General features: G+C 43.9%; 1 protein-coding gene across 7 annotated transcripts; it reads right to left on the reverse strand.

Moving 5' to 3' along the window:
- Positions 1-1,424: 1,424 nt before the first annotated feature.
- LOC129596523 (gonadotropin-releasing hormone receptor-like) lies at positions 1,425-8,387 on the reverse strand. 7 transcript variants are annotated; one of them, XM_055493832.1, is made up of 9 exons: positions 7,877-8,179; positions 7,490-7,653; positions 7,339-7,416; positions 6,821-7,250; positions 4,961-5,120; positions 4,131-4,335; positions 2,254-2,394; positions 1,891-1,971; positions 1,425-1,817 (listed from the first exon to the last, which is right to left on the reverse strand). In XM_055493832.1, the coding sequence occupies exons 4-9, from the start codon at positions 7,183-7,185 to the stop codon at positions 1,663-1,665; spliced, it is 1,107 nt and encodes a 368-aa protein (XP_055349807.1). In that variant the 5' UTR covers positions 7,186-7,250; positions 7,339-7,416; positions 7,490-7,653; positions 7,877-8,179; the 3' UTR covers positions 1,425-1,662. The 7 variants fall into 7 exon arrangements, with proteins under 7 accessions (XP_055349807.1, XP_055349803.1, XP_055349802.1 ...); XM_055493828.1 differs by lacking the exons at positions 7,339-7,416; positions 7,877-8,179 and adding an exon at positions 8,196-8,387 and having other exon boundaries at positions 7,490-7,650; XM_055493827.1 differs by lacking the exons at positions 7,339-7,416; positions 7,877-8,179 and adding an exon at positions 8,196-8,387.
- Positions 8,388-16,283: the final 7,896 nt, after the last annotated feature.

Raw genomic sequence — 16,283 nt, forward strand, 5'->3', positions numbered from 1 at the left:
TGCAATTCAAGCCTTTAAGCAGAAAATTAGTAAACCCATTCCCTTACGAACACCTTTGACGGCCAGATCTTAGGGTACAAAATCTTTCCGCATGCTTCCTTATAGGTTCAAATACGGGATAGGTTGACGTTCTACTGTTCCCAAGGGGAGGGATAACCATACAACTCTGGTAGAAATTCCAGTTGCGATTAGCTAATACACTCGGTTTATTGCATAATAACAAAATCACAGCGGAGCTGCTAAGAAATACAACATCGGCCTCCAATCATTCCCGATTGGCCAATCTAAAAGCTAAAAAAACGTCTTCGTTGTCTCGCATCTCATTAAATGTTCCGAGGACAGACACAGCACTTCCGCGTTGTATTTTAATGCTGATTCTCTGACGCAAAAACTCTCCCGACCGAGGGTTACCACTACATTCGCAAATCTTTCTTGACAGATCTTTGAAAAATTTCTTTGTTAGTGGTCCAAATGTCCCCGTAGTTTCAAAAAGCCACAGGTTGTACTACGTATCGATCCGCGAGTCCATCGTACTTCCGTAACTTCTGATTCTCTCTCACTTCCGCTGCGCTTCCTGGGACACGCGATGTATGGCCTATGTAGGTCTGGGCGAAGGTATCGGCAACAATGATATTAGCTAATCAGATATAATGGTGTTGTGAGGAGAAAAGCGGCTCACGTAAAGCGACAAAATTTTTCAAAGGATTTCAACGTATTGCGCCGTGGTGCAATGGTACTGCCTACGCGGATCTAACGACGTAGCCGGGGTTCGATTCCCCCCTCGGTGCATTTTTCATCCGTTTCTCGGTTTCCAGTGGATAGCGCCCTGGTTTTAGTGTTATACCCTTTGATGTTAGAATATTTCAAATTTCAAGGAAAAAAGACACCAGAGCATTTCAATCGGACGCATGACGGGTATGCGATGGACACAGAAAGATACTTTGGCTTACTGACGTTGAATAAAATTTTCTAACCACCAAACCACCAACTGAAGACGGCAGGGGCATATATAAAGAATACGTTATAAGAGGTACTGCGAGATCGGTGTGGGATACGCTTGGTAAATGGAAAAACTATAATATGGTTCGGATTTTTAGCTAATCTGGAAATCAACAACTGCATGCACATGTGCACGAACTGTGGTAGGTATCTTGTGCATGTACCGGGTCACTCCGTTGAAAAAGATACATGTGCTGGTACAGCACTTCTGTTAAGCATAGCTACAGTACCTTTAACCACCTTCACCGTTACCTTTACCTTTAAAACCCGGAAGGACAGAAAGTTCGGTCGCTTTTCAACGTTCGCAGTATGCTTATAATCGTGTAGTGTCATGGCGTTTCCAGTTTCTGCAATTTGGGTGGCTGCAGCCAGTTAAAGCGTGTATGAAGTGTGCTCTTATCGAACCAAGTCGTATTCCAGTAAACCAATAACTTGTGCATTTCTCTGAAATTCACGGGTATTCTACAGGCTTTGAGCAAAACATGCCTTTCCACGCATTCTGACTGTTTTGGAACGAATAACAATTATTATTATAGAAGTTGTGATACAGCTTGACGATATACGAAATCTTGCACGAAAATGCAATCGCATTCCATCGCGCTCACGACATAGGTAGTCGAATGCTGTACAGCACGGTGTGCAGTGCACAACCGATTTCGGACATTACGTCGGCGACCTCAGCCGCACGAGGCCAGCGGGCACTTCAGTGGTGTCCATAGCATTCCCATGGCTCTTATTGTGGGTGTTTCCCGGCAGCTGCGCCGAAACCCATCGAAAACCGGCGAAAATTATGGGATTTATTACGGAATTGCTCATTCCTAGAAAAAAGGAACGGTTTGTGCCGTGCATTATGTTAACCCTTCGTGATGTGTGGTATGCGTTGATCATTACCAAAGAGATATAACGATGCCAGTGTGGCTGGTGGACTGCTCCATTTGAAGAGATGTGCTAACGTCAGCATGTAATACGGGGCTGCACAACACAAATACAAGTTGGACACTCTGACGGCGGAGCGATCTATACGCAGCAGGATGATGTAGGGGGAAAAACAAGTCTAGCCGAACCAGTCCCTCGTACTTCTGCTGTCAGCCGGCTGGTGTTTTACGTTGTGGCTGTACATAGTGCTTTTGTACCGCGCCTGATTTAACTGTATGTACTGCCGCAACGCTACACAGCCTACACTCCAGGCGGGTGACGGCAGAAGTGCAGGGAAACGGGCCGAGTAGACTTGGTTTTCCCCCTATATGTACTCACTCCAACAGACAACAAACGTTACGGCAATGCAAAATGTCATCCACAAAGATATCCTTCGCATTTTCAAGTACAGTCGCTGACCGCGTCTTGGACCGTCTCGGGCGTGGGGATTCAGCAGCTGCGGTCTGATATCACTATCACCTATACAAACAACGGGCACAGTACAGTACTCGCACTTAATACTACATATAAACAAAAAAAACCAGCTGATGAAAACAATGGAAAGGCTAACTGATGCTGGCAAGACACCTACAATCCTGTAAAAGGTCCGAAACCGCGTTAAAATTGCGCAACATTACATTTGAATTAATGCTACTAGTACTTAGTCTTACGATGCGTACATGCTAGGAAGGTTCATGTTAGGAAGGTTCGTTAGGATTGTTTGCTGTTAGGAAAACACGTACGACTTCCATTACTGCTGCAATCAGGCTATGCAACTAAAGCGTGAAGATCATCTAACCCACTAGCGGTGGCTGCGGACCACATTATTGCACGATCGCGAGCGCCAATACCAATGGTCTTGGGATTGTGGAACTGGAAAAGCGTGACGTACGCTCTTCGTGGCGTAATTCAAAATTTATGCTCTTCACGAAGGCTAAACTGCAGCATCTCGCGCTTCGCGCTCGGGGCAAACTAGGATCATGTCAAATGGCTCTTGCCCCAGGAGAATCCTGTTTTATATATGGAAGAAACACGTTCATCGGCCGTGTTGAAGTGGGCGTGGTCAACATGGGTTTAGACATGTAATAAATGTACAGTATTCATGCAAACATGGTACTAAATGACAATGATTTAAACTATATACTGAATGTAATTATCTGTATATATAAATACTGTACAGCTACGTTGCAGTTATGTATTGTACTGTAAGTGCATTTTCAACAACGCGGTAATATACCGTAATGAATCTGTATGATGCAGGTCAGTGTTTTTAGATAATCAAAGTTTTTAAATCTTACTCGTTTGCGCGTTACCGTGCATCGCCTGAATGCAGAATTCCCTTCCTCGTAAATTAACTACAGTATAACAAGAACCAGGACGGGTATTCAGTTTCTGGAAATGCGCCTACTAAGGGCCTAAGGATCAGCAAAGCGCGACAAAGGTATCTGTCAGAACAGTCCGCTCACTGAGGAGGTGTGGAGGAAGCTGACAGTTTAACGATTTCGCCAACCGAGCCGAAGAAGAACATTCTCCTTCCAAAGCGGAGCGAATTTTGCCTTGAAGGCCCGAACGTTTTTGGCTTGCTAAAAAGGCCACGAAAATTTCTGTAATTAGCTCAGAATGCAGAAAAAGCTCATCACAGAAATCGTCTCCCAAAATAAAATTTTTACGAAAAGGAAAAATTAAACTGGGCAAAAAAACCGGTAGCAGGGTGTGATACGGGTTCTTTAATTCGATTCTTAATTATCACAGTGTTAACCAGACACTACTGCTACAAAATTAAGTACTACCGTTTAACAGGCAGCAGGGCGTTGTACAGCTTAGGACGAAATGGTCGCATACCCAACATCTCCACATTCAGTACGAATGCAGCGCAGTGCCTGTACGACTGAGTTCAAAATATCCGTTTCGTACAAGTGCACTGCACCGCTTGTGTACAGAATGCTGGGTATGGGGCTATGCGACAATTTAGTCCTACATTGTACCTATCGATACTGTACTTTCATACAAAAATGAAGTTTTCCTGGAGCGGAGCCGGTAACAATGCCCTGGTGAGCCAAAATGGTATTTTTGTGGTGAAGTAACTGTCACTCCTCCATAATTTCAGAAGATCTGTAACTGACTATCGGGACATTCATTCCCATGAAACACCTCGTCTTTGCTCCCTTAATTAAAGGCGCGTCGACAGCCTTTCACCGTAACCGAGCTAAATTTACCGAGTGCTTGCTGGGCCTCCTTGGTAAAGCTGGCAAAGATGAGGATGTAGCAGACGCAAATGACGGCCAGCGGCACAATAAACATTAGGCACAGGATGAGCATGTTGTAGGCCAGCTCTTGTTGGTCGCTGGAATAGGAGCCGTGAGTGACGCACTGGTAGAAGTCCACGCAAATCGGCGCGCGCTCCACATGAAAGATAACCGCCTACAGCAATACAGTAATTAAACCTTGCGCCGCGTCGGCCACGGGACAATTATCCCAATGGACACCGCCGAAGACCGGCGTGAACGTTGTCTGTGTTATATGATGCTGTTTGGAGCTAATTAGACTTCATTTACAGCGCAACTCCTAGTTCACAAAACTATAAGGGAATTGGCTTTTCACTGCACTTGGTTTATTTCCGCATCAAATACCAAACGTTCTTATCCACACTATTGACCGCTATACTGTAGGATTAATAAGATGCCCTTTGCGTCAGAAGAAGCAGTACGTGCCTGAGGTCGGTACATGTGCAAATCTTGCAGATCATAACCGTGACTGATTTTCGATTTTGAACTTTTTTTAAGGTAGCAACGTTAAAAATTTAGTGTCTGGTTGCCCGATTCACTATCGCATAACGCGGTTATCCAACCACCCAGCTGCCTCAAGAGGTTTGAGCAAGGGTCCAATTACAGCAAGTGCCCAGTAACGATGATAGGATAATGCGCTCGACTTTATCGAAAATCGATGGGAATTACACCGCCTCCGCACGAAGTGTGACCACAATTGCCCGCACAATCAACCCACAACGAGCCGCTTAATACCATGTTAATCATGGGGGTCAACTAACCTGCGGGATGGAGCACACGCCGGCAATCACCCAGACAAACCCGGCAATAGTCCGGCTGCGCCTCAGCGCCAAATGCCGACCGGACTTACTGATGGGGAAGATTAGGGTAATGCAGCGTTCCACGCTCATTCCCGTTAGGATCAGAGTTGTGGCAAATAATCTACGAAAAGCACACGGCCTTCAGTATTAATTTTTCTTAGTATATACCTTGCTTCCGACTTTGACCCACTATATAAAATGACGTTGCTGGACAGTTGTTATGGCACCGGTGTTGTTGTTACTCACCGGATAATTTTACTCCGGTAACCAAGCTTTACCACCACTCACACTGTGCGTAGTCTTCCTCTAGACCGCACACGGACAAATGGTAGTGCGACTTCACGCCGTGGGACAACTCGTCGCAGGACATTCCGACGCGAGGACATTTCGCGTTCGGACCTTTCGTCGCGCGGACATCTCGTTTTGGGAAATGTTGTTTTAGGACATTTCGTCGCGAGGAAATTTCGTTTTCGGAAATTGGTTCTGGGACAATCAGGCGCAAAACTCTCACAACGATAATATCGCTATTAATATGTTCATTGCAAGCGCAAATACAACACTTATAATGCTAATAATTACAGTAACCAAACCGCCGTCATAGTTCAATTTTATTTACTCATTTAAATCATTATTGAGAACAAATTTACAATATCCCTGCAACAAGATCGAAAATTATGTGCTTTACCATATTTAGAATCAGGGTACGGCTTCGTTCAGCTGTGGTTAATCTACCTACAACCGCTGTAACATTCAAGATAACCATCAATAACCTATCGTTATTTTTTTAAGTTATTTTTTATGTTTTTGCAAAATATTGTAGCTAATCTCCACTGCTAAAGCGATCAAGTTGCCTGAAAAGCATGAATGCAGCAGAAAACTTACGTAATTAATTTCTACTGAGGCGGATGACCTGTCACATTATCGAATACTACACAGATTACACGTGTTAGTGCCAGCCAGCCAACAATAGGATACATACCTTCTATCCGTAAAAACTAAAAGGTCAAGCGAACACAACCCGACGTAATTTTGCGAACTGCAATCTGGCTGCCAGTTAGCGCAGCCGCGTATCAATTTGTAGTGCGTTACTTTTGAAATTTGAGCGTCATTTTGGTTAATTGTTTCAGCCTGGCGTGATATTGATTAATTTTGTATAGTTTTGCAGTGTTTTGTTTGTATGTGCAACAGTTTTAATAGTGCTAGCGTGAATTAATTCTTTAAATCGAAAGGATATTTTGAAGGAAGGTTAGTTGTACAGCATAACGCTAACACCTTGTAGTTTTTCGCTTCGTGTTATTTCGCTTTTAATTGCATAAGCTAGAAATTCGCTGTTAATTGTATATTAACTGCGTACGAATTACGATTATTGTACGAATTACGAATTGCTCTTAATCTGTTGCAGATCTCTGTGAATAACGTCTAACTGATTTATGATAATTTCAGCTTATTTAGAATGCGAACTTATTTTGATTTACGTATTTTTTGCATAAACTGCGACGAGATGTACCGCGGCTAGTTGTCACACAACGAATTTTCCCAAAACGTATTGTCCGTGCGTCGAAATGTCCCAATGGCCATCTTTCCCAAAACGAAATGTCCTTGCGACCTATTGTCCGCCAAACCAAAAGTCCCAAAACGTAATGTCTCACGTCGAGTTGTCCGTGAAACGAAATGTCCACGGCGAATTGTCCCACGGCGAAATGTCCGCGGCGAAATGTCGCGGTGCCCTCTAGACTGTTGTTTGTACAGTAACATACCCTTTACCGTTTCACCCCACTATTACGCTCCAGTTATTCCCGGTAACTGCAACAGAGCGCTTACCCGAACATCTGCATAAACTTGACGATCTTGCACAGCACATTGCCGCCCATCCACTGCATGGTGATATTCCACGCCCCGTCGGAGACCATGCAGAACAAGGCCACTATCACATCGGCTATGGCCAAGTGCAGGGCCAGGAAGGCGTTAGCCGACGGGGCACAGAGCTGGTCGCGCAGCAGCAGCCAGGCCATGAGGGCGTTGAAGAGGAGGCCCAGCACGGCCATGGTCAGCAGGATGATGATGTCGTTCAGACGGTAGAGGAAGTAGTCGGGATTGGTGGCGTTGATGAAGAGCAGCAGGATGGTGTAGTTGTGCCGGCAGGTCTCCTCATCGTCGCGGCTGCTGTTACTGTCCGCGGAGAACATTGCGCCACATGCAACTGGCAACCGCGCCTATCCAATCGGAGCTTCCACGTTAGTCTTAACGGTTTCTACAATACACGTCCCATTCAGTAAACATCCCGCATGCATAATCATCACTTGTTTCGAATCGTGCTCAACGGCTTCTGTATCCACTACCTTAACACGTGTACAGCGCGCTGCAACAGGAAGCGCGATGCACAGCCGTAAGGAACGATTTGTTTCTTCTCAACACTTCTGCACGCAAAGTAGTCACCGTTGCTTGTCTGCACTAGTGCCGGGATGCTTATTAAAGGTAGAGATGTTGTACCTCTGCGAGAGATTTCTTGTCCTACAGCAACCGCTGCCAAACCCCGTCAATTACCAATCTGACAAGGTAACGCCAATAAACGACCGGGGTGAGTGGCTCGCAGCCTCTTCTTGACATTACTGGGTTGGATTTACGCGGAAACGGATAGCGTGATCCATAATCTACTGAAATATCGACTAAATACATGGAAATTCAATGCGCACGTATGTAATGCACTCGTAGATTACAGTTTCATACGTTTACGCCCTTTTTTACGACGCCACATGATCGAGCCATTTACTAATCAACTCTATCACAAAGTTCGATCCCTTTCACGAATGCTTTTACAAGTGCATGAGCGATCGCTATAAGGAAACCGTAGGGTTATGGGCATTAGGAGAGACATACTAATCGCCGGCGGAGATTCCTTGATTTGGCTACTTTATTAAATGGTGCACTTAGCCAGCGGAGAAGGCCATCAGTGGCACAAAAACATCACCGCTCATTACGCCGGGGCCAATCAGCCGTAGCGATGCCGGGCACATCGTTATGAGCGCTCTTAATGAGCGATCGGAGGCGAAGGAGATAGGAAGATTAAAAATCAATATTACCACATCCGTAAAAAATAATCGATTGTGCGTACGAACTGAATTTTTTCACGCAGGCCAGCCTTATACAAAGACACAGTCGTTGGGAGTTAACTACTTTAAAGCTCGAAGTCACTCACAGTTCTAGTCCAAAAATCAGGTGGACAAATATCATATGAAACTATTTGAAATAACAAATAATACGCTCATTTTAATGGAGTAGTTGATGAATACTCTATTCCGACGCTCGCCGTCTTGTGCCAGTGATTTCTAATCATCTCTTAATGCATTCTCACGCAGTAAACCACAAAGCTACTCGGATCGGTAGCGGTTTTTGCAGTCAACGGGTCGCACAAGTATCTGTCCAATCTATCGCGGCATTACTGTCGTCCGCGCTCTGACAGGCGTATAATGAGAATTCCTGACACGGTATCTCCCGTGATTTACGAGGAGCATTTGGTTGCATTAGCTGTCGTTATGGATGAGTGCTACTGTATTCCAATGCCAACGCACACTATCCGCTCAACGGCATCATATACGTCTGTACGTACTTCGGAAAATGTGTGTAATACTGTATGATCGGGGCCTTTTTATTATCCTTTTCCGACTGGGCTTATTACGGTCAAGGGCAAGTTGCAGCAGTGCCAGAAATGTTAATATAGGGGGACATTAGCTGCTGTGGCCAGCACTCCCCGTACTTGCTGCCGTCACCCGCCTGGAGTGTGACGTTACGGCAATACATGCGGTTAAATCAGGCGCGGTACATAAGCACCATGTTTAGCCACAACGTAAAACTCCAGTCGGGTGACGGCAGCAAGTACAGGGAGTGCTTGCCTCTGCAGTTAAATTCCCCTTATATTTAAGTATTATGTATCCTTTCATATAAAAGCGCTTGTTCGGCTGGCTACTCCTTAGAAATGCGAATGTGTTGCTTATCCGCAACAAAAGCCCACGATTAACCGGCAATAATAAAATACAGCAGAATTTTCCAGATGCCAACACAAGGCGACATGTTTTGGTTCAAGGTTGCTTAAGGAGTAAGCAAGGATGCGCGCGCACTTTTTTAATTAGCTGTCAGCCCTCCATCTGTTTGGACACATCTGCACGGGAGAAAGCTCGTTTTATATACATATACACTGTAAACAGCTGATATATTTAGCTCCAGGCTCCAGCTATTTCGTATAACTCTGAATAAAAGCTGTAACAAATTACAGCATACGGTTCGCGGAGAAAGCGGAACCAGCGAAAAGCGGCAGTACGACTGCATATGTTGGATGCCGCCTCCAGATAAACTTAAAAATACCCGCACACTGCACCGCAGATATCCCGGCAACCGCAGCGATATTTTGCCTGCAGCTGCGGTAACCACTCAATTATCAATGAGAGGGTAACAATTAGTATGCCAGCGTCCCTTCGTAACGATTATTTTGCCATCCAGTGCTTCCTCTTCCTTGCTGCTGGAAGTACTGTACCGTAGTGTGACGTACGAGTAGATACTTCATACAAGTACGAGTCATTCCACGAGATTCCTGACCAGTGTCGTGGCACCGCTGCCAGTGAATATCTGTGCTCTGTTGTTGTTGTGTTGCTGGTTTACAGTTGTCTTCTTTGTGGCCAACCAGGGCACATAGGGTTCCTCCCCCTTCAGAAAAATCGGAGTTTTTGCAGGAAGGCACTGTACCTACGTAGCATAATTGAAAAAATAATTTCAGACGCTGTAATCAAGATGGGCGTGGCCAAGCGCAAACTAAAAGAGTACCCACTACCACATACTATGTATGTATTACTGTACCAGCACAGGCTTCACGCGAAGCAGTGATTTTGCGGGCACTGCAGCAGTCTACTAGCCGTGGACTTTTGCAGCTGCCAAGCAGCTGCGCAAGTGAAACCCGCTTGCGGTGGTCTCTGCCAACGCTTTCAAATTGCCTACTTTCAAAACTGCGTTATCATTTAAAACTGGGTATTACTGCATTATATGGGTTTCTGCACAGCGTGCAACAAATCTTCTTTGCTAATTAGCAAAAACACAAAAATCGGAAATGGTAATTTCTAAAAGTCGATAATTCAATGGCAAAGACCAACGCACGCTTGTTCCAGTTGCCCAGATGCTCGGCAGCTGCAAAAGTCCCGGCTAATGGTTTCCTGCAGTGCCCGAAAAATCACTGCTTCGCGTAAAGCCTGTGCTGGTAATAGTATCTGGTAGTAGATACTCTTAGTTTGCGCTTGGCCCCGCCCATCTTGATTACAGCAGCTGAAATTATTTTTTTAATTACACTACATAGGTATACTACCTTTCTGCAACAATTCAAATTTTTCTGGTGGGGTAGGCCCCTTATGTGCATTGGTGAGTTCAAGACAGCTTAGACAGGCATACGTGGAACGTTCATAATCAATTATCATGCCGACATGTGAGTGCACAATGAGTTTCCGCTAAATTTATTACAGTTTATGCTTTACCAACATGTTACACACCTTGTAGATATATTTTACATATCTATACATGTACATGTTACCTATTTCTACATGTTTACCTACATGTACATGTCTACATACATGTACATGTTACATACATGTAAACGTTACAAACGTTTACATGTTACATACAGCGATACAGGTACATGTTTACATACATGTGCATGTTAAATACATGTACGTGTTAAATACTATGTGGCCATGTTCATATACTGTCGTCAGGATTATTCTGGCAAAGTTAAACTTCCTCCGATAACTGCTTCAGACGATGAGCCAAGTCTCCAACTTCCAACGAGGGGACGCTATTAAACCGTACCCTGTACCGGCTTTTTCCTGAATTTTGCTTTGATTATTCTTTCTCTCGATTATCTTTATAATGATCCATCAGCAGATTCACCGTAATGTACTCCCCGGGTGATCCTGAGTACACCGTAATATGATGATAGGCAACTATGTTCTAGTGACTCAACTGCATCAACATTCCAAAGCGCTCCTGCATTTGCTCTCTGGCGGACTCTTAATTCGTAACTACTGTTCCTTGAGATAATTCACCTTTGTTGCTGCACAGCCATCATCGCTGGCGAGCGTTACTTCGTAAACATGGCCGAGCGTACTATTCTCGATGTGACGGTGCCGGTGTTCCTGCGTAGAGCGGAATTCCTCCGCGTTGAATGCCTCCTCGTCAGCCATCACGTTCTACAAATACTGTTAGATAAAACTGTCAAAAAAGCTTCGCTTCTTTAATTAATTTAACGGTCTAACGCAGTAGTACCAACGGATTGGGACTAAATACAATTTAGTACTCGCTACAAACAAATAAAATTGAGCTTCCTCAAATCGGCGCATTGAACGTAAACAAATAAATACCCACGAAGTTAGTGTGCGGTGTATAGGTTAATACTGGAGTAGCAGATGAAAGCACTTGATGAAATGCACAGCGACACCTATAGCGTTAAAGCTTGTCAAATAAGATGGACCCCAAGTCTGCAAGTAGTATTCCTTTTAGAAAACTTCCTTGATTTCCACATTCAAGCTATCCACTTCCACCAGGTGGAGCTAATGCAGTGCGCAACGGCACTTAGATTCTTAGACACGCCGGTTTACCGTAGATAGCTGACGGTGGAATAACAAGCTACGAACTACATGTTAAGCAGTGAATTCATTTATTTTTGCGATGGAATGGTGGATCTATGGGATATCACGGGCTGGGGTGTAAAAGCCAGAGCGAAAATCTCCCAGCACAGTGAAATAACCAGAGATGTAGTTCATCGCGCCTGTGGTTTCGCGAATATCACGTCAGTTCTAGAACCATCCGGTCCGTATCGTAATGTCAGTAAGAGACCGAGCGGCATGATGTCGGTCCCCTTCAGCCACGGAAAGTCTTGGGTTTCGGCTGTCACTCGTCCGGATACCCGGGCTTCCAAGATGCCTTCCATATCACGAAGACGGATACCTTCCATATCATGAAGACGTCATAAGGAGCAGGCTCTGCCGACACCATGGCCGAGGAAGCACGGATTCCGAAGCGAGAATTTAATTTCTATGTTCTGGTTTTTGAAACATTTACGATACAAAGGTCGCCTAACGGCACTTTGCCGATTTTTAACTTGTAAATAAATGTTAGTAAATAATTTTTTTATGCGTCGTAATTGCTGAGTGTCCCATTTCAGCTCTTTCAACCGGTTTTCATATGCAAAGGGTCATTACCTAGGCGCACGGTTTTTACAAATTTAGACTGGCATTTTTCGTGATTTCACTATATATTTTAAGCACTGAATGTGGGCTGGATGCACAATAATCAACAGCTCATAAAACCAAAGATTCAAACAATTCGATTTTTGCCCCAGAGTGCAGGTGTTTAAATAACCGATTTATGCAGCCTAACCGTTTGTACCCTTCAACAAAAGTTTTTCACTGTCATCCTTCCAACTCAGTTTCCGGTCGACTGGAACGCCTAGATACTTAAACGACATCGTTTGTTGATTTGTCACTACCATTAATACGGTACTTGTTACAATTTTGAATACTCCGCCTGGCATAAAAACAAGCATGAACAGATTGTTCAGCGTTAAGCGCGAAACAGTTTCCAAAAAGCCAATCGTTTACTCAGAAAATATCTTCCTGAAGCAACACATGATCATTATCTTTAACAGAAGGACGGAGAATGACAATATCATCAGCAAACACATACACTTTACTACCGTTTCTCAAAACACATCGAATAAAACAGATAATTTTGTGGCATGTTACAGAACAATTGAATTATGAAAATGGTTAAATGTCATAGTTTGCGAACCTCTAAGGTTTAGTAATAGTATGATCGAGTTCAATTGGTTTTTGAATTTTTCTGTTGGTTGACGTAACGTATGAGCGACAGATGTTTGACGCATTATAATTATTTAAACGTCTGTATGGACGTGCGAATGCCCAAAACAACATACAATATGAACCAAACAGGAAAAATCACAAAAAATTCTATACGGAAAAATCACAACCTCCTACCGATACAGAACGTTTTCTGCGCACAGACAGCATTGCCTCGCATTAAAGCAACACGGATTTTCTGCTTTAGAAAATGAGTGGACCGTTTCTTCTGTGTTGTTTCAAAAAGCATATTACCGAGTGTAGACATCTTACGACTCTTTACCTCACACGCCCATTATTTCAAAAACCAAAGCAGAGAAGTTGAAATTATCGCGTAAAATGTTTTTCGGGATAATGATAAATGTCCAGTGTTGTTGTTATCATTGGCATTATTACAGACTACGCAGCGAGCGGGTCAAGTTTACCACCGCCGCAACGTTTCTGGCACCTCCTTATCCGGGAAATTCCACTTTCAAGCTTTTGCACCTTGCCCGAAGTCTTGTTCACTGGTCTGCGTTAATGCGACCATTGTTCCATAGTAGACCATATGCTTCATGATCGATTCTGCCACACAATATGTGCACCTGTGGCACGTTTCGTACCGAATAAAAAAAGTGAATCGTTTTTTCTCTCCTCATAGTATACATCTGTATACAGCCTGCAAATCTATCGGTAGTCACCTGGTTTGTAGGATGTATAAAGCGTGTCTACAACGAAGTCTGCAGTTTGTCTACGGATGTCTACCGCTGTATACAGGCAGCACTACCTGATGTAAGTACCTGTATACAGCGGTAGTCATCGTCAGACAGCCCGTAGACACCACTGTAGACATACTGTAGTCACCAGGTTTCTTAGGCTTTTTTAATCTCAGGTTGTTGTACAGATGACTACAGTGATAACAAGAAGGAAAAAAACGTACCAGTTTTTTTCTTTGGTACGAAACGTTCCATATACAGTATATTCTGCAATAGAACATTCAGTAATATTAGCTGATTAAAACAGAATTAAAAACAGAAACAGAGTAACACTGCTCAGTTATTCGCAGTGCTCAGTTATTCGCAGATGTACGTAAACGACAAACACAATAATATTGTGTGTACCATATTGCATGCGTCTTTCAAATATACATAACTTTATTTCGTGTAGTAAATATCATGGCAGTAACCAGACACTACTGCTTTAAAATTAGGCTAGGAAGTTAAGCTGTTGCGCCTCATTGGATTATGATTGTATGCGTCTTTCCGTATTTCGCAACACAATAAAATGAGGCGCAACAATAACTACAGTACTATACGAGTACGAGTCTAGGGCTGTCTACGTGTATACCATGAAAAAACGTAGACGACGTTTTTAAGGCAGCGCCTGAGTTAAGTAAGTAGTAAAAGTGGAAAAGAGGAAGCAGAAAACGGTTATCATGGGCTTGCCTGTAAGAAGTGTATTGGACGAAGGGAGCGCCATAACGGTATAAACGACATCACACTGCGAGCCCTCTGCAATGCCGGAATCGAGTCGTATCCGGATTTTCTGCGAGAGAACGGAAAACGACCGGACGGAGCCACACGTTGGAAATGGTACCGCGGACAGCCGTTAGTGTGGGACGTGACGTGCAGAGACACGATGTGCGATTCATACACTGATGCGACTTCAAAGTGTGCTGGCGCCGCCGCCGAACTGGCTTGCCGGGAGAAGATTGGAAAATACAAGTCGCTTACTGATCGCTGCAATTTTGTCCCCTTTGCATGTGAGACTTTGGCACTTGGTGCGAGACCGGCATTGTTATGTTAAAGGAGATTGGAAGAAGTTGTTTTTAAGGACGGGCGAGAGCCGCTCTACTTGTTTTTTGTTTCAGCGTTTAAGTTTGGAAATAATGCGTGGGAATGCCATGAGTGTGTTATGTACGGTCCCTTCTCGCGCCAACTGGGACAAATTTTTCATTTGAATGTATTTCTGTGAGCGATGCTCGTCTCCGTACATATTGCAAATAAAGTTGATGAGTAAGTAGTATTTAGAAGAAATGCGGCAGCTGTACTGGAAAAACTAAATGCGCGTCCTCTCAGTACTAATAATGGTTTTGGTTATTTTTTTAATGTGTAAATTTGAATCATTTTAATTAGTGTCCATAGCTCTGGTTTCTATGTACCGGTGTTGTAACGAAGGATTTTACTGGAGCTAATCGTGCTGGTGCATTATTTAGTCGATCGACTAGTTATGTGACTGTATGATGACTGTCACTGTGACTAATAAAGCTAGTAGAGTCCGTAAGTCGTCAAAATGACGAAGCGTAACGATAGTTAACGAAGCGGTTCGTCAAGCTTCGCGCAGGTTTTCAGGGCCAAAAGATACAGCTTCGTTAAGCTTCGTTATTTCAACTTAGCTTTTCGCTTCGTTTAGTTATTACTGCTACTTTCGTTCGCTAAAAATTTCGCTATTTTTTCGTATTTTTTTTTAAATTTCTGGCAGATTTTAAGCAAATCTGTACGTCAGCTTCGCGCTTCGCGCGAAATTAAGCTATTTTCTTTTAATTTTTCCAATAATTATTGGCTTCGACAGTTTTTTCCTGGTTTGAAGTGCACATGAGCAAAATTTAGACTCAGTTTCAGTAAGCATTTTTTCTTTTAAAATTTTTCGCTCAGTTTCGTTTTTTCGTAAACAAAATATTTTTCGCTATCGCTAAGTTTCGTTTCATGGTCTAGTAAAATCGCTAAGTTTCGTTATTATTTTCCCAAATTTACAAGCAGTTAAGTTTCGTCACGTTTTTCCAAAAGGCTGAAAATTTCCGTTTCGCTACTGAAATCTTGACGATTTGCGAACTCTAAAAGCTAGGCATAGAATATCAACAGACTAGCATGTAGGTACGAGTAGAAGAACTAGACAATCAGCTCGGCAGAATCTCTAAAGGCAACAGTCACAGACATAATATGAATCACGTTACAGTTGACTGTTGCCAATCAGAAATTCTTTTGTCTATGGAATGTCGGGCGACAGAAAGAGTAACGATATCTTTTCAGTGGTGCGCGTTTTTGCTGTCATGTCGTTGCTGTCAATAAAGACAGGGAGCAGCTCCACAATTCAGCGGAGCTACGTGAATCCCATTCCTATGCCGATATCCAGCAAATCCTTTACAATGACTCCCTTGCCCGATGCGAATGCCGGGTTGCCGCGATTGGCCGCCCTCCGTGCATGTTCCTGTCGGATGAGCATGTAGCGTCGGCGCAGTCCACGGTCGGACGGATGGATGCTCTGCCAGGGTCCAAAGGAGTTCCCAAGCAGTTGGTGTTCCACCGAGGACTCCGTGGTCGTTGGGGTGGACGGTATGGTCGAGTTGGTGAGCGGTGGCAGCCCCAAGAGGTGCGGTGAATTCGTTCTCGCGCGGTCTAGCGACAGACGGAGCA

Source organism: Paramacrobiotus metropolitanus, unplaced genomic scaffold (assembly GCF_019649055.1).
Source record: "Paramacrobiotus metropolitanus isolate TYO unplaced genomic scaffold, Prichtersi_v1.0 Parri_scaffold0000091, whole genome shotgun sequence".
Lineage (NCBI taxonomy): Eukaryota > Metazoa > Tardigrada > Eutardigrada > Parachela > Macrobiotidae > Paramacrobiotus > Paramacrobiotus metropolitanus.